The 18711-nt window shown below is 50.5% G+C and overlaps 1 protein-coding gene across 1 annotated transcript; it reads left to right on the forward strand.

Annotated features, from left to right (window-relative positions):
* Positions 1 to 13326: 13326 nt before the first annotated feature.
* LOC145436810 (uncharacterized) lies at positions 13327 to 15884 on the forward strand. The gene is made up of 8 exons (XM_080314031.1): positions 13327 to 13432; positions 13593 to 13724; positions 13785 to 13986; positions 14050 to 14438; positions 14497 to 14770; positions 14832 to 15213; positions 15272 to 15574; positions 15632 to 15884. The coding sequence occupies exons 1-8, from the start codon at positions 13413 to 13415 to the stop codon at positions 15874 to 15876; spliced, it is 1947 nt and encodes a 648-aa protein (XP_080170157.1). The 5' UTR covers positions 13327 to 13412; the 3' UTR covers positions 15877 to 15884.
* Positions 15885 to 18711: the final 2827 nt, after the last annotated feature.

Genomic DNA, 18711 nt, shown 5'->3' on the forward strand with positions numbered 1-18711 from the left:
AAAGGTCCGATTTCGGCGGGCTTTAACCGGGGATATCTCGGCTCCGGTGTGTCCGATTTCGAAAATTTTTTTTTTCCCGGATTCGTCTCGCTGCGCCGCTTCCAACGAGGGGTCCAGCGTGGGTCTGGTCCGAACAGGGGCCGAGCTATTCACGAAAAACTCGTATCTCGGCTCCTGTGCATCCTAGAGCTACGTGCATAGTCGAAATGGACTCCTGATGCCAAAGCAAGGGTGAAAATTTTTCTTTCTCTTGCGGCCTCCTGGCGACCGGAAAAATGGCTAGCGGGGGTCTACGAGCTCCCACGAGTCCGTCGGTGTGCGGGAAATCGAAATCGGAGAAAAAAAATTTTCGACCTCGTCGGATTTTTTCTAAGTCCGAAATCCCCATACTTTAACACGGGGCCGAGATCATAAAAAAGTTAAAGTCCGAAAAAAAATTTTTTCGCCTGAAAACCACACGGGCGCGTTCCCCGCACTGTTTGAAGACGCCCCGCAAAGGAATTATCCCGATCCGACAAACGGCTCGGCCTCCAGAGCCGGTCAAAGGTCCGATTTTGGCGCGCTTCAACCGGAGATATCTCGGCTCCGGCAAGTCCGATTTCGATAATTTTTTTTTCCCGGATTCGTCTCGCTGCGCCGCTTCCAACGAGGGGTCCCGCGTGGGTCTGGCCCGAACAGGAGCCGAGCTATTCGCAAAAAACTCGTATCTCGGCTCCTGTGCGTCCTAGAGCTACGCGGATAGTCGAAATGGACTCCTGATGCCAAAGCGAGTGTGAAAATTTTTCTTTCTCGTACGGCCTCCCAGCGCCCGGAAAACGGTGTATTCGCGATCTACGGGCTCCCACGAGTCCGCCGATGTGCGGGAAATCGGAATCGGAGAAAAAAAAATTTCGACAATACTCGGATTTTTTCTAAGTCCGAACCCCCGGGAAAAACGACCAAGTCCAAAATTTCCCTCGGCAAAAGTTGATTTTTTTTGCCGGCCAAAAGTCATCCACGAGACCCCTCACACGAAGTTTGGAACCGATCCGAGCAAGTTCGGCCGACCTACCGTAGGCCCCGATGTTAAAGTATGGGCGAGGTCGAAAAACGACTAAGTCCAAAATTTTCCTCGGCAAAAGTTGATTTTTTTGCCGGCCAAAAGTCATCCACGAGACCCCTCACACGAAGTTTGGAACAGATCCGAGCAAGTTCGGCCGACCTACCGTAGGCCCCCATGTTAAAGTATGGGCGAGGTCGAAAAACGACTAAGTCCAAAATTTTCCTCGGCAAAAGTTGATTTTTTTTGCCGGCAAAAAGTCATCCACGAGACCCCTCACACGAAGTTTGGAACCGATCCGAGCAAGTTCGGCCGACCTACCGTAGGCCCCCATGTTAAAGTATGGGCGAGGTCGAAAAACGACTAAGTCCAAAATTTTCCTCGGCAAAAGTTGATTTTTTTTGCCGGCCAAAAGTCATCCACGAGACCCCTCACACGAAGTTTGGAACCGATCCGAGCAAGTTCGGCCGACCTACCGTAGGCCCCCATGTTAAAGTATGGGCGGGGTCGAAAAACGACTAAGTCCAAAATTTTCCTCGGCAAAAGTTGATTTTTTTTGCCGGCAAAAAGTCATCCACGAGACCCCTCACACGAAGTTTGGAACCGATCCGAGCAAGTTCGGCCGACCTACCGTAGGCCCCCATGTTAAAGTATGGGCGAGGTCGAAAAACGACTAAGTCCAAAATTTTCCTCGGCAAAAGTTGATTTTTTTTGCCGGCAAAAAGTCATCCACGAGACCCCTCACACGAAGTTTGGAACCGATCCGAGCAAGTTCGGCCGACCTACCGTAGGCCCCCATGTTAAAGTATGGGCGAGGTCGAAAAACGACTAAGTCCAAAATTTTCCTCGGCAAAAGTTGATTTTTTTTGCCGGCAAAAAGTCATCCATGAGATCCCTCACACGAAGTTTGGAACCGATCCGAGCAAGTATAGGCGGTCCGCCCGTGTTATGGTATGGGCCCTATGTTAAGGTATGGACGAAGTGCGAGAAACGACCAAGTCCGAAATCCCCATATTGTACGTGTGGGAGACCAGTAAGAGAGGTTGCCGCGTCTTGTAAGCCCTGCACCCGACCACCGCAGCGATATTCAGGCCCTGAATCAGTGTGACTGCTCCGCAATCGCCGGTCAAAAACCCGAAAAAATTGGGAAAAATCGCGAAAAACCGTGTTTCGGCGCGTGCTGCTTCGTCGATATCGCTCCCTGTCCTTGTCGGAGGCCCGTAAAAGCGGTCTGTCCCTGTTGTAGGCCCTGCACCAGACAACCACAGCGAAATTCAGGACCTCAAACAGTGTCACGGCCCCGTAATTGTCGCGCAAAATTCCAAAAATGGTCGAAAACCGTGTTTCGGCGCGTACTGCTTCGTCGATATCGCTCCCTGTCCTTGTCGGAGACCCGTAAAAGCGGTCTGTCCCTGTTGTAGGCCCTGCACCAGACAACCACAGCGAAATTCAGGACCTCAAACAGTGTCACGGCCCCGTAATTGTCGCGCAAAATTCCAAAAATGGTCGAAAACCGTGTTTCGGCGCGTGCTGCTTCGTCGATATCGCTCCCTGTCCTTGTCGGAGGCCCGTAAAAGCGGTCTGTCCCTGTTGTAGGCCCTGCACCAGACAACCACAGCGAAATTCAGGACCTCAAACAGTGTCACGGCCCCGTAATTGTCGCGCAAAATTCCAAAAATGGTCGAAAACCGTGTTTCGGCGCGTACTGCTTCGTCGATATCGCTCCCTGTCCTTGTCGGAGACCCGTAAAAGCGGTCTGTCCCTGTTGTAGGCCCTGCACCAGACAACCACAGCGAAATTCAGGACCTCAAACAGTGTCACGGCCCCGTAATTGTCGCGCAAAATTCCAAAAATGGTCGAAAACCGTGTTTCGGCGCGTACTGCTTCGTCGATATCGCTCCCTGTCCTTGTCGGAGACCCGTAAAAGCGGTCTGTCCCTGTTGTAGGCCCTGCACCAGACAACCACAGCGAAATTCAGGACCTCAAACAGTGTCACGGCCCCGTAATTGTCGCGCAAAATTCCAAAAATGGTCGAAAACCGTGTTTCGGCGCGTGCTGCTTCGTCGATATCGCTCCCTGTCCTTGTCGGAGGCCCGTAAAAGCGGTCTGTCCCTGTTGTAGGCCCTGCACCAGACAACCACAGCGAAATTCAGGACCTCAAACAGTGTCACGGCCCCGTAATTGTCGCGCAAAATTCCAAAAATGGTCGAAAACCGTGTTTCGGCGCGTACTGCTTCGTCGATATCGCTCCCTGTCCTTGTCGGAGACCCGTAAAAGCGGTCTGTCCCTGTTGTAGGCCCTGCACCAGACAACCACAGCGAAATTCAGGACCTCAAACAGTGTCACGGCCCCGTAATTGTCGCGCAAAATTCCAAAAATGGTCGAAAACCGTGTTTCGGCGCGTACTGCTTCGTCGATATCGCTCCCTGTCCTTGTCGGAGACCCGTAAAAGCGGTCTGTCCCTGTTGTAGGCCCTGCACCAGACAACCACAGCGAAATTCAGGACCTCAAACAGTGTCACGGCCCCGTAATTGTCGCGCAAAATTCCAAAAATGGTCGAAAACCGTGTTTCGGCGCGTGCTGCTTCGTCGATATCGCTCCCTGTCCTTGTCGGAGGCCCGTAAAAGCGGTCTGTCCCTGTTGTAGGCCCTGCACTAGACAACCACAGCGAAATTCTGGACCTCAAACAGTGTCACGGCCCCGTAATTGTCGCGCAAAATTCCAAAAATGGTCGAAAACCGTGTTTCGGCGCGTACTGCTTCGTCGATATCGCTCCCTGTCCTTGTCGGAGACCCGTAAAAGCGGTCTGTCCCTGTTGTAGGCCCTGCACCAGACAACCACAGCGAAATTCAGGACCTCAAACAGTGTCACGGCCCCGTAATTGTCGCGCAAAATTCCAAAAATGGTCGAAAACCGTGTTTCGGCGCGTGCTGCTTCGTCGATATCGCTCCCTGTCCTTGTCGGAGGCCCGTAAAAGCGGTCTGTCCCTGTTGTAGGCCCTGCACCAGACAACCACAGCGAAATTCTGGACCTCAAACAGTGTCACGGCCCCGTAATTGTCGCGCAAAATTCCAAAAATGGTCGAAAACCGTGTTTCGGCGCGTACTGCTTCGTCGATATCGCTCCCTGTCCTTGTCGGAGACCCGTAAAAGCGGTCTGTCCCTGTTGTAGGCCCTGCACCAGACAACCACAGCGAAATTCAGGACCTCAAACAGTGTCACGGCCCCGTAATTGTCGCGCAAAATTCCAAAAATGGTCGAAAACCGTGTTTCGGCGCGTACTGCTTCGTCGATATCGCTCCCTGTCCTTGTCGGAGACCCGTAAAAGCGGTCTGTCCCTGTTGTACGCCCTGCACCAGACAACCACAGCGAAATTCAGGACCTCAAACAGTGTCACGGCCCCGTAATTGTCGCGCAAAATTCCAAAAATGGTCGAAAACCGTGTTTCGGCGCGTGCTGCTTCGTCGATATCGCTCCCTGTCCTTGTCGGAGGCCCGTAAAAGCGGTCTGTCCCTGTTGTAGGCCCTGCACCAGACAACCACAGCGAAATTCAGGACCTCAAACAGTGTCACGGCCCCGTAATTGTCGCGCAAAATTCCAAAAATGGTCGAAAACCGTGTTTCGGCGCGTACTGCTTCGTCGATATCGCTCCCTGTCCTTGTCGGAGACCCGTAAAAGCGGTCTGTCCCTGTTGTAGGCCCTGCACCAGACAACCACAGCGAAATTCAGGACCTCAAACAGTGTCACGGCCCCGTAATTGTCGCGCAAAATTCCAAAAATGGTCGAAAACCGTGTTTCGGCGCGTGCTGCTTCGTCGATATCGCTCCCTGTCCTTGTCGGAGGCCCGTAAAAGCGGTCTGTCCCTGTTGTAGGCCCTGCACCAGACAACCACAGCGAAATTCAGGACCTCAAACAGTGTCACGGCCCCGTAATTGTCGCGCAAAATTCCAAAAATGGTCGAAAACCGTGTTTCGGCGCGTGCTGCTTCGTCGATATCGCTCCCTGTCCTTGTCGGAGGCCCGTAAAAGCGGTCTGTCCCTGTTGTAGGCCCTGCACCAGACAACCACAGCGAAATTCAGGACCTCAAACAGTGTCACGGCCCCGTAATTGTCGCGCAAAATTCCAAAAATGGTCGAAAACCGTGTTTCGGCGCGTACTGCTTCGTCGATATCGCTCCCTGTCCTTGTCGGAGACCCGTAAAAGCGGTCTGTCCCTGTTGTAGGCCCTGCACCAGACAACCACAGCGAAATTCAGGACCTCAAACAGTGTCACGGCCCCGTAATTGTCGCGCAAAATTCCAAAAATGGTCGAAAACCGTGTTTCGGCGCGTACTGCTTCGTCGATATCGCTCCCTGTCCTTGTCGGAGACCCGTAAAAGCGGTCTGTCCCTGTTGTAGGCCCTGCACCAGACAACCACAGCGAAATTCAGGACCTCAAACAGTGTCACGGCCCCGTAATTGTCGCGCAAAATTCCAAAAATGGTCGAAAACCGTGTTTCGGCGCGTACTGCTTCGTCGATATCGCTCCCTGTCCTTGTCGGAGACCCGTAAAAGCGGTCTGTCCCTGTTGTAGGCCCTGCACCAGACAACCACAGCGAAATTCAGGACCTCAAACAGTGTCACGGCCCCGTAATTGTCGCGCAAAATTCCAAAAATGGTCGAAAACCGTGTTTCGGCGCGTGCTGCTTCGTCGATATCGCTCCCTGTCCTTGTCGGAGGCCCGTAAAAGCGGTCTGTCCCTGTTGTAGGCCCTGCACCAGACAACCACAGCGAAATTCAGGACCTCAAACAGTGTCACGGCCCCGTAATTGTCGCGCAAAATTCCAAAAATGGTCGAAAACCGTGTTTCGGCGCGTGCTGCTTCGTCGATATCGCTCCCTGTCCTTGTCGGAGACCCGTAAAAGCGGTCTGTCCCTGTTGTAGGCCCTGCACCAGACAACCACAGCGAAATTCAGGACCTCAAACAGTGTCACGGCCCCGTAATTGTCGCGCAAAATTCCAAAAATGGTCGAAAACCGTGTTTCGGCGCGTACTGCTTCGTCGATATCGCTCCCTGTCCTTGTCGGAGACCCGTAAAAGCGGTCTGTCCCTGTTGTAGGCCCTGCACCAGACAACCACAGCGAAATTCAGGACCTCAAACAGTGTCACGGCCCCGTAATTGTCGCGCAAAATTCCAAAAATGGTCGAAAACCGTGTTTCGGCGCGTGCTGCTTCGTCGATATCGCTCCCTGTCCTTGTCGGAGGCCCGTAAAAGCGGTCTGTCCCTGTTGTAGGCCCTGCACCAGACAACCACAGCGAAATTCAGGACCTCAAACAGTGTCACGGCCCCGTAATTGTCGCGCAAAATTCCAAAAATGGTCGAAAACCGTGTTTCGGCGCGTACTGCTTCGTCGATATCGCTCCCTGTCCTTGTCGGAGACCCGTAAAAGCGGTCTGTCCCTGTTGTAGGCCCTGCACCAGACAACCACAGCGAAATTCAGGACCTCAAACAGTGTCACGGCCCCGTAATTGTCGCGCAAAATTCCAAAAATGGTCGAAAACCGTGTTTCGGCGCGTACTGCTTCGTCGATATCGCTCCCTGTCCTTGTCGGAGACCCGTAAAAGCGGTCTGTCCCTGTTGTAGGCCCTGCACCAGACAACCACAGCGAAATTCAGGACCTCAAACAGTGTCACGGCCCCGTAATTGTCGCGCAAAATTCCAAAAATGGTCGAAAACCGTGTTTCGGCGCGTGCTGCTTCGTCGATATCGCTCCCTGTCCTTGTCGGAGGCCCGTAAAAGCGGTCTGTCCCTGTTGTAGGCCCTGCACCAGACAACCACAGCGAAATTCAGGACCTCAAACAGTGTCACGGCCCCGTAATTGTCGCGCAAAATTCCAAAAATGGTCGAAAACCGTGTTTCGGCGCGTGCTGCTTCGTCGATATCGCTCCCTGTCCTTGTCGGAGGCCCGTAAAAGCGGTCTGTCCCTGTTGTAGGCCCTGCACCAGACAACCACAGCGAAATTCAGGACCTCAAACAGTGTCACGGCCCCGTAATTGTCGCGCAAAATTCCAAAAATGGTCGAAAACCGTGTTTCGGCGCGTACTGCTTCGTCGATATCGCTCCCTGTCCTTGTCGGAGACCCGTAAAAGCGGTCTGTCCCTGTTGTAGGCCCTGCACCAGACAACCACAGCGAAATTCAGGACCTCAAACAGTGTCACGGCCCCGTAATTGTCGCGCAAAATTCCAAAAATGGTCGAAAACCGTGTTTCGGCGCGTACTGCTTCGTCGATATCGCTCCCTGTCCTTGTCGGAGACCCGTAAAAGCGGTCTGTCCCTGTTGTAGGCCCTGCACCAGACAACCACAGCGAAATTCAGGACCTCAAACAGTGTCACGGCCCCGTAATTGTCGCGCAAAATTCCAAAAATGGTCGAAAACCGTGTTTCGGCGCGTGCTGCTTCGTCGATATCGCTCCCTGTCCTTGTCGGAGGCCCGTAAAAGCGGTCTGTCCCTGTTGTAGGCTCTGCACCAGACAACCACAGCGAAATTCTGGACCTCAAACAGTGTCACGGCCCCGTAATTGTCGCGCAAAATTCCAAAAATGGTCGAAAACCGTGTTTCGGCGCGTACTGCTTCGTCGATATCGCTCCCTGTCCTTGTCGGAGACCCGTAAAAGCGGTCTGTCCCTGTTGTAGGCCCTGCACCAGACAACCACAGCGAAATTCAGGACCTCAAACAGTGTCACGGCCCCGTAATTGTCGCGCAAAATTCCAAAAATGGTCGAAAACCGTGTTTCGGCGCGTGCTGCTTCGTCGATATCGCTCCCTGTCCTTGTCGGAGGCCCGTAAAAGCGGTCTGTCCCTGTTGTAGGCCCTGCACCAGACAACCACAGCGAAATTCTGGACCTCAAACAGTGTCACGGCCCCGTAATTGTCGCGCAAAATTCCAAAAATGGTCGAAAACCGTGTTTCGGCGCGTACTGCTTCGTCGATATCGCTCCCTGTCCTTGTCGGAGACCCGTAAAAGCGGTCTGTCCCTGTTGTAGGCCCTGCACCAGACAACCACAGCGAAATTCAGGACCTCAAACAGTGTCACGGCCCCGTAATTGTCGCGCAAAATTCCAAAAATGGTCGAAAACCGTGTTTCGGCGCGTACTGCTTCGTCGATATCGCTCCCTGTCCTTGTCGGAGACCCGTAAAAGCGGTCTGTCCCTGTTGTAGGCCCTGCACCAGACAACCACAGCGAAATTCAGGACCTCAAACAGTGTCACGGCCCCGTAATTGTCGCGCAAAATTCCAAAAATGGTCGAAAACCGTGTTTCGGCGCGTGCCGCTTCGTCGATATCGCTCCCTGTCCTTGTCGGAGGCCCGTAAAAGCGGTCTGTCCCTGTTGTAGGCCCTGCACCAGACAACCACAGCGAAATTCAGGACCTCAAACAGTGTCACGGCCCCGTAATTGTCGCGCAAAATTCCAAAAATGGTCGAAAACCGTGTTTCGGCGCGTACTGCTTCGTCGATATCGCTCCCTGTCCTTGTCGGAGACCCGTAAAAGCGGTCTGTCCCTGTTGTAGGCCCTGCACCAGACAACCACAGCGAAATTCAGGACCTCAAACAGTGTCACGGCCCCGTAATTGTCGCGCAAAATTCCAAAAATGGTCGAAAACCGTGTTTCGGCGCGTGCTGCTTCGTCGATATCGCTCCCTGTCCTTGTCGGAGGCCCGTAAAAGCGGTCTGTCCCTGTTGTAGGCCCTGCACCAGACAACCACAGCGAAATTCAGGACCTCAAACAGTGTCACGGCCCCGTAATTGTCGCGCAAAATTCCAAAAATGGTCGAAAACCGTGTTTCGGCGCGTGCTGCTTCGTCGATATCGCTCCCTGTCCTTGTCGGAGGCCCGTAAAAGCGGTCTGTCCCTGTTGTAGGCCCTGCACCAGACAACCACAGCGAAATTCAGGACCTCAAACAGTGTCACGGCCCCGTAATTGTCGCGCAAAATTCCAAAAATGGTCGAAAACCGTGTTTCGGCGCGTACTGCTTCGTCGATATCGCTCCCTGTCCTTGTCGGAGACCCGTAAAAGCGGTCAGTCCCTGTTGTAGGCCCTGCACCAGACAACCACAGCGAAATTCAGGACCTCAAACAGTGTCACGGCCCCGTAATTGTCGCGCAAAATTCCAAAAATGGTCGAAAACCGTGTTTCGGCGCGTACTGCTTCGTCGATATCGCTCCCTGTCCTTGTCGGAGACCCGTAAAAGCGGTCTGTCCCTGTTGTAGGCCCTGCACCAGACAACCACAGCGAAATTCAGGACCTCAAACAGTGTCACGGCCCCGTAATTGTCGCGCAAAATTCCAAAAATGGTCGAAAACCGTGTTTCGGCGCGTGCTGCTTCGTCGATATCGCTCCCTGTCCTTGTCGGAGGCCCGTAAAAGTGGTCTGTCCCTGTTGTAGGCCCTGCACCAGACAACCACAGCGAAATTCAGGACCTCAAGCAGTGTCACGGCCCCGTAATTGTCGCGCAAAATTCCAAAAATGGTCGAAAACCGTGTTTCGGCGCGTACTGCTTCGTCGATATCGCTCCCTGTCCTTGTCGGAGACCCGTAAAAGCGGTCTGTCCCTGTTGTAGGCCCTGCACCAGACAACCACAGCGAAATTCAGGACCTCAAACAGTGTCACGGCCCCGTAATTGTCGCGCAAAATTCCAAAAATGGTCGAAAACCGTGTTTCGGCGCGTACTGCTTCGTCGATATCGCTCCCTGTCCTTGTCGGAGACCCGTAAAAGCGGTCTGTCCCTGTTGTAGGCCCTGCACCAGACAACCACAGCGAAATTCAGGACCTCAAACAGTGTCACGGCCCCGTAATTGTCGCGCAAAATTCCAAAAATGGTCGAAAACCGTGTTTCGGCGCGTGCTGCTTCGTCGATATCGCTCCCTGTCCTTGTCGGAGGCCCGTAAAAGCGGTCTGTCCCTGTTGTAGGCCCTGCACCAGACAACCACAGCGAAATTCAGGACCTCAAACAGTGTCACGGCCCCGTAATTGTCGCGCAAAATTCCAAAAATGGTCGAAAACCGTGTTTCGGCGCGTGCTGCTTCGTCGATATCGCTCCCTGTCCTTGTCGGAGGCCCGTAAAAGCGGTCTGTCCCTGTTGTAGGCCCTGCACCAGACAACCACAGCGAAATTCAGGACCTCAAACAGTGTCACGGCCCCGTAATTGTCGCGCAAAATTCCAAAAATGGTCGAAAACCGTGTTTCGGCGCGTACTGCTTCGTCGATATCGCTCCCTGTCCTTGTCGGAGACCCGTAAAAGCGGTCTGTCCCTGTTGTAGGCCCTGCACCAGACAACCACAGCGAAATTCAGGACCTCAAACAGTGTCACGGCCCCGTAATTGTCGCGCAAAATTCCAAAAATGGTCGAAAACCGTGTTTCGGCGCGTACTGCTTCGTCGATATCGCTTCCTGTCCTTGTCGGAGACCCGTAAAAGCGGTCTGTCCCTGTTGTAGGCCCTGCACCAGACAACCACAGCGAAATTCAGGACCTCAAACAGTGTCACGGCCCCGTAATTGTCGCGCAAAATTCCAAAAATGGTCGAAAACCGTGTTTCGGCGCGTGCTGCTTCGTCGATATCGCTCCCTGTCCTTGTCGGAGGCCCGTAAAAGCGGTCTGTCCCTGTTGTAGGCCCTGCACCAGACAACCACAGCGAAATTCAGGACCTCAAACAGTGTCACGGCCCCGTAATTGTCGCGCAAAATTCCAAAAATGGTCGAAAACCGTGTTTCGGCGCGTACTGCTTCGTCGATATCGCTCCCTGTCCTTGTCGGAGACCCGTAAAAGCGGTCTGTCCCTGTTGTAGGCCCTGCACCAGACAACCACAGCGAAATTCAGGACCTCAAACAGTGTCACGGCCCCGTAATTGTCGCGCAAAATTCCAAAAATGGTCGAAAACCGTGTTTCGGCGCGTACTGCTTCGTCGATATCGCTCCCTGTCCTTGTCGGAGACCCGTAAAAGCGGTCTGTCCCTGTTGTAGGCCCTGCACCAGACAACCACAGCGAAATTCAGGACCTCAAACAGTGTCACGGCCCCGTAATTGTCGCGCAAAATTCCAAAAATGGTCGAAAACCGTGTTTCGGCGCGTGCTGCTTCGTCGATATCGCTCCCTGTCCTTGTCGGAGGCCCGTAAAAGCGGTCTGTCCCTGTTGTAGGCCCTGCACCAGACAACCACAGCGAGATTTGGGACCTTAAACAGTGTCACGGCTCCGCAATGTCGGTCAAAAACCCGAAAAAATTCAAAAAAATCGGCCCAGACCGATTTTCGGGAAAAAAATTTTCCGGCCCTCTATGACGTAATAATAACCCGGGAATATCTTTTTTCAGAAAATTCTCGCCGCGCGCTCATATGCTATTGAACTGTCGCGTTGGGAGGACGTTGTGAGAGGATTACCGTGCATCAGGAACATTTATTGGAATTTCAAGTCACCGGGTGAGTGAAAATTTCTTCTTGTTGTGAAATCCACATACTTTAGCGTGGCGCGATTCGGCGAAATAGCTTTTACCGAGTCCAAAACCGTGTTTCGGCGGGTACTGCATCGTCTATATTGGTAGTTGTGCGTGCCGGCTAGGCGTAAAACGGGTTTAGGCGTCTTGTAGACTTGGCACGCGACCCGCACAGCGAGATTTAGGGCCGCAAACCGCACGACGGCTCCGCAATTGTCGGTCAAAATTAAAATAATTGTCCAAAACAGCGTTTCGGCGGGTACTGCACCGTCTATATTGGTAGTTGTGCGTGCCGGCTACGCGTAAAACGGGTTGAGGCGTCTTGTAGACTTGGCACGCGACAACCACAGCGAGATTTAAAGCCGCAAAGAGCACGACGGCTCCGCAATTGTCGGTCAAAATTAAAATAATTGTCCAGAACAGTGTTTCGGCGGGTACTGCATCGTCTATATTGGTAGTTGTGCGTGCCGGCTACGCGTAAAACGGGTTGAGGCGTCCTGTAGACTTGGCACGCGACAACCACAGCGAGATTTAGAGCCGCAAAGAGCACGGCCGCTCCGCAATTGTCGGTCAAAATTAAAATAATTGTCCAAAACAGCGTTTCGGCGGGTACTGCAACGTCTATATTGGTAGTTGTGCGTGCCGGCTACGTGTAAAACGGGTTGAGGCGTCCTGTAGACTTGGCACGCGACAACCACAGCGAGATTTAGAGCCGCAAAGAGTGTCAACAACCGCCCAAAAGGCATAAAAATCGTCAAAAAACGTGTTTCGGCGGGCCCCAGACCGATTTTCGAGAAAAAAATTTTCTGGCCCTCTATGACGTAATAATGACCCGAGAATATCTTTTTCCAGATAATTCTCGCCGCGCGCTCATATGCTATTGAACTGTCGCGTTGGGAGGACGTTGTGAGAGGATTACCGTGCATCAGGAACATTTATTGGAATTTCAAGTCACCGGGTGAGTGAAAATTTCTTCTTGTTGTGAAATCCACATACTTTAGCGTGGCGCGATTCGGCGAAATAGCTTTTACCGAGTCCAAAACCGTGTTTCGGCGGGTACTGCATCGTCTATATTGGTAGTTGTGCGTGCCGGCTAGGCGTAAAACGGGTTTAGGCGTCATGTAGACTTGGCACGCGACCTGCACAGCGAGATTTAGGGCCGCAAACCGCACGACGGCTCCGCAATTGTCGGTCAAAATTAAAATAATTGTCCAAAACAGCGTTTCGGCGGGTACTGCACCGTCTATATTGGTAGTTGTGCGTGCCGGCTACGCGTAAAACGGGTTTAGGCGTCTTGTAAACTTGGCACGCGACCTGCACAGCGAGATTTAGGGCCGCAAACAGCACGACGGCTCCGCAATTGTCGGTCAAAATCAAAATAATTGTCAAAAACTGCGTTTCGGCGGGTACTGCACCGTCTATATTGGTAGCTGTGCGTGCCGGCTACGCGTAAAACGGGTTTAGGCGTCTTGTAGACTTGGCACGCGACCTGCACAGCGAGATTTAGGGCCGCAAACCGCACGACGGCTCCGCAATTGTCGGTCAAAATTAAAATAATTGTCCAAAACAGCGTTTCGGCGGGTACTGCACCGTCTATATTGGTAGTTGTGCGTGCCGGCTACGCGTAAAACGGGTTTAGGCGTCTTGTAGACTTGGCATGCTACCTGCACAGCGAGATTTAGGACCTTAAACAGTGTCAACAACCGCCCAAAATGCATAAAAATCGTCAAAAAACGTGTTTCGGCGGGCCCCAGACCGATTTTCGATAAAAAAATTTTCGGGCCATCTATGACGTAATAATGACCCGGGAATATCTTTTTCCAGATAATTCTCGCCGCGCGCTCATATGCTATTGAACTGTCGAGTTAGAAGGACGTTTGGAGTGGATTACCGTGCATCAAGAACATATAATGGAATCTCAAGTCGTCGGGTGAGTGAAAATGTCTTCTAATTTCGAAATCCCTATGCTTAAGCGTGGCGCGATTCGGCGAAATAGCTTTTACCGAGTCCAAAATCGTTGGTTTTCGGTCCATAACTCTCTCTGCTCCGGTAACTTCAACATGGCGCGATTTTTAATATTTCTATTGTAGCGATCCCGTTGCAATTCGACCCACGAAAAGAATCAGACTCGACAGGTGTCAAGTTTGCCATATACAAACCAAAGGTCATAGAACGAGGCATCTTCGTAACGTTCATAAGTGGTCCGTGGACAGAATTAAAGAGTAAGATCGTTGTTGGCTTATTTATAACAACCAGAAGCAAATAAATATTACGTGTCACAGGTCTGCTCGCTACTTGCGCGATCCCAAGCAATGTCGTCCACGGTCTTGGTGTGGTCTCTGCTCTAGATCAGTAGCCACGGCATATATAGCAACCCACTGGAGGATTATTCATTCCGATAAAATACGCGACGGCTTCGGGATAGGTTGCGAGACCTACCAGGAAAACTTTAAAAAGTTGACCTTCGAGTCCGACTTTTCAAGCGTGAGTAACTCTGATGGTAATGTGTCACTTTTCACCGAAATAATGCAGATCCGTTTATTACAGCTACTCTCCCTGTACGAAAGGCATCGCCAAGTGCAAGCGCTCGACGAAGCCAACACCAAAATGGTCGTCAGCAAACTAAAATCAGTGTTCAAGAAGTATGTGGTTGACGAACCGGAAGAATTAGTCACGTACATTTCTAACGCCGACGGGACACTGTCCGCGAGCACTATTTTCAACACCCTGACGTCGCTAAAGGTATTTCTTGAATTTGCGCGTATGCACCATCCGGCATTGTTGGAAAAAGTGGTTTCACCGGACAAACAACTGAGAGCCATACAAATCATCGCGACGTACTCTAGAGCGACCAATAAAAGAAGAAAGCGGCAGCACGAGAAACGTTTGTCCTTCGACATGGACGTCATCAATAAAAATTGGCCGAATATCAAAAGGTTCGTGCTAAGGTTAAAATATCGTAAAGTTTTAGGTTTAATATGCGTGTTTTTCTAGAATGATCAAAAGCGAAACGTTTAAAAGAGACCTCCATCAACCGTTAACAAACGAAAACGTGCGGGATTGCTTGGCCGCGACAATCATCCAGGTTGGACTTGAAAGTGGCACGAGACTGTCATATTTTCGTAGAGTGACCGGATACGAGCTTAGCCACGCCGTCCGTTCTGTGAACGATCCCGAAATGTTAGTCGTACAGGTCGACCACAACAAGTGCCCTTCGAATCAGGGCTTGTTAGTAATGAGTCGACAAGACTGTGAACGATTCAAACAGGTAGGTGTTACGAAGATGTGAACGTGTAATGGAGCGGTCTCCAGCCTCTTTTCGATTTCAGATTTGCAAGCAAACGAATCCAGACTTGGATTTTTCACGAGAAGAAGTAGCGTTACGGAACTCCAACGGCAAGCCCTTCCTAAATTTATCGGTTTGTGTCGGGGAATATCTCGGTCGCCACGAAGTCTGCCTCACGTACCAGCATTTGCGTAAAATAGTCGCGACGATGGCCAGTTCGCTGGACGACATCGGACAATATCATGTCGCGATGTCCTCGTCCCACAGTACAGAGATCGCGAGTCGACACTATGACGGAATAGGCAGAACCAAGAGGGCGGCTGCCGGAGCGATTCTATGCAAGAAATTACTCGGGATGGCCATGTCAAGTACACATGACGACCTATATTCGGAATTGGCCGCGTCAAGCGTTCCTCAGAATGAAGGTATGTAAAGTCATAATAAACTACAACGTCATACATCTGATCGCAACTGTTAATTAAGGATCATTTGAATCACCAACCGCAACCCCGACGACAGCTGAACCAGATCCGCAAGCAAGGCACGATACAAATTTTCACAACGAGGATGATATGCAAGCAAACGCAGCTACCTCAGTGCCTTTAATCGCTACGGAACAGGACACACAAATCGTCACACCGACTTCAGCCCCGAGCACGGTTCAACCAGAGGCGGAAAGAAAGGACGACACCACTTTACACACCGACGATGACATGCATTCAAACGGATCTAGCTCGGAGCCTCTAATCGCTACGGACCGCGACACAAAGATCGTCACAAATGAGGGTAATCTATTTGCTATTACCGTCTGAATTGCATGTCTGATCACGTTCAAACGCGCAGGTAATGACGTCGAGGAGCTGGCGGACTCGATATGTAACCGGCAGAGAGGTAGCAAGACCACTTTGACAAACGAGCAAGTCGTGAAATTGATCAAAGACGTTCGCCTGCGTGCATTTTATGACGACAGCGGACCTCTACTGAGCAAAATTGTTCACGAATATAAATCAGAATGCTATTTGACTTTTCAACAAATGCGTTCAAAATTAAGATTGATCAAGTCGTTCCTAATCAATAATAAATCTTGATAAACAGAGTTTTGTTCTCTGACTCTTTATTTTGATCGTCATTCATGGGGAAAGAGGTTTGAACGTGCTTCGGAATTAATAATGGTAAATCTTCCGAAATCGTGGCGCCAATCATGATACGTCTAAGGCCCCTTCACGACGTCGAGAGCGCGACGCACTTACACACCGTACGAAATTCATGAGCGGCTCCACCAGCTCACGATGGCGGAGAATTATCATGAGACCTCGTACACGTTTTAACGCAAAATGAAGGCGCCAATAAAGTCCCTAACCCTAACAAGGTCGGTTACTAGGAAGACTGCTTGTCAGATATGACTAGTTTAAAAATCCGAGCGCACCCGGTACATTTTGTAATGCGAACTCACCTTAACACAATCAATATGTGGAGTGATCGTATTACGGGCGCCTATGTAGTTCGTGAGTCGTATGCACATTTGCTGGACACGGCGCAATCATCAGAAGTCCGCAACCGAACCAATGCGTGATCTACAGACGTTGAACGAGCGAGCTGATAATCACATCTGTTTAGGGCGGTTCTTGCGTAATGTGAAAAATCGAATCTCGATGCAGGCCAAAACTCGCATATTATTTCTCAAAATTATCTAACAAGGTCGGTTACTAGGAAGACTGCTTGTCAGATATGACTAGTTTAAAAATCCGAGCGCACCCGGTACATTTTGTAATGCGAACTCACCTTAACACAATCAATATGTGGAGTGATCGTATTACGGGCGCCTATGTAGTTCGTGAGTTGTATGCACATTTGCTGGACACGGCGCAATCATCAGAAGTCCGCAACCGAACCAATGCGTGATCTACAGACGTTGAACGAGCGAGCTGATAATCACATCTGTTTAGGGCGGTTCTTGCGTAATGTGAAAAATCGAATCTCGATGCAGGCCAAAACTCGCATATTATTTCTCAAAATTATCTAACAAGGTCGGTTACTAGGAAGACTGCTTGTCAGATATGAATAGTTTAAAAATCCGAGCGCACCCGGTGCATTTTGTAATGCGAACTCACCATAACACAATCAATATGTGGACTGATCGTATTACGGGCGGCTATGTAGTTCGTGAGTCATATGTACATTTACTGGACACGGCGCAATCATCAGATGTCAGCAACCGAACCAATGCTTCATCTACAGACGCTGAACGTGCGAGCTGATAATCACATCTGTTTCGGGCGGATCTTGCGTGATGTTAAAAATCGAATCACTATGCAGGCCAAATCTCACATATTATTTCTCAAAATAATCAAGCACGCTCGGTTACTAGGAAGCCTGCTTTTCAGATATGAATAGTTTAAAAATCCGAGCGCACCCGGTGCATTTTGTAATGCAAACTCACCTTAACACAATCAATTTGTGGAGTGATCGTATTACGGGCGCCTATGTAGTTCAAGAGTCGTATGTACATTTACTGGACACGGCGCAATCATCAGATGTCAGCAACCGAACCAATGCTTCATCTACAGACGCTGAACGTGCGAGCTGATAATCACATCTGTTTCGGGCGGATCTTGCGTGATGTTAAAAATCGAATCACGATGCAGGCCAAAACTCACATATTATTTCTCAAAATAATCAAGCACGCTCGGTTACTAGGAAGCCTGCTTTTCAGATATGAATAGTTTAAAAATCCGAGCGCACCCGGTGCATTTTGTAATGCAAACTCACCTTAACACAATCAACATGTGGAGTGATCGTATAACTGGTGCCTATGTAGTTCGTGAGTCGTATGTACATTTACTGGACACGGCGCAATCATCAGATGTCAGCAACCGAACCCATGCTTGATCTACAGACGCTGAACGAGCGAGCTGATAATCACATCTGTTTCGGGCGGATCTTGCGTGATGTTCAAAATCGAATCATGATGCAGGCCAAATCTCACATATTATTTCTCAAAATTATCTAACAAGGTCGGTGACTAGGAAGACTGCTTGTCAGATATGACTATTTTAAAAATCCGAGCGCACCCGGTGCATTTTGTAATGCGAACTCACCTTAACACAATCAATTTGTGGAGTGATCGTATTACGGGCGCCTATGTAGTTCGTGAGTCGTATGTACATTTACTGGACACGGCGCAATCATCAGATGTCAGCAACCGAACCCATGCTTGATCTACAGACGCTGAACGAGCGAGCTGATAATCACATCTGTTTCGGGCGGATCTTGCGTGATGTTCAAAATCGAATCATGATGCAGGCCAAATCTCACATATTATTTCTCAAAATTATCTAACAAGGTCGGTGACTAGGAAGCCTGCTTGTCAGATATGACTAGTTTAAAAATCCGAGCGCACCCGGTGCATTTTGTAATGCGAACCCACCTTAACACAATCAAGATGTGGAGTGATGGTATTACGGGCGCCTATATAGTTCGTGAGTCGTATGCACATTTACTGGACACGGCTCAATCATCAGATATCAGCAATCGAACCGAACCAATGCTTGATCTAAAGACGCTGAACGAGTGAGCTGGTAATCACATCTGTTTCAGGCGGATCTTGAGTGATGTTGAAAATCGAATTACGATGCAGGCCAAAACTCACATATTATTTCTCAAAATAATCAAGCACGCTCGGTTACTAGGAAGCCTGCTTTTAAGATATGAATAGTTTAAAAATCCGAGCGCACCCGGTGCATTTTGTAATGCGAACTCACCTTAACACAATCAACATGTGGAGTGATCGTATAACTGGTGCCTATGTAGTTCGTGAGTCGTATGTACATTTACTGGACACGGCGCAATCATCAGATGTCAGCAACCGAACCAATGCTTCATCTACAGACGCTGAACGAGCGAGCTGATAATCACATCTGTTA

The sequence above is a fragment of the Botryllus schlosseri genome, chromosome 4, assembly GCF_051294905.1.
Source record: "Botryllus schlosseri isolate E-star chromosome 4, Bs_hap1, whole genome shotgun sequence".
NCBI lineage: Eukaryota > Metazoa > Chordata > Ascidiacea > Stolidobranchia > Styelidae > Botryllus > Botryllus schlosseri.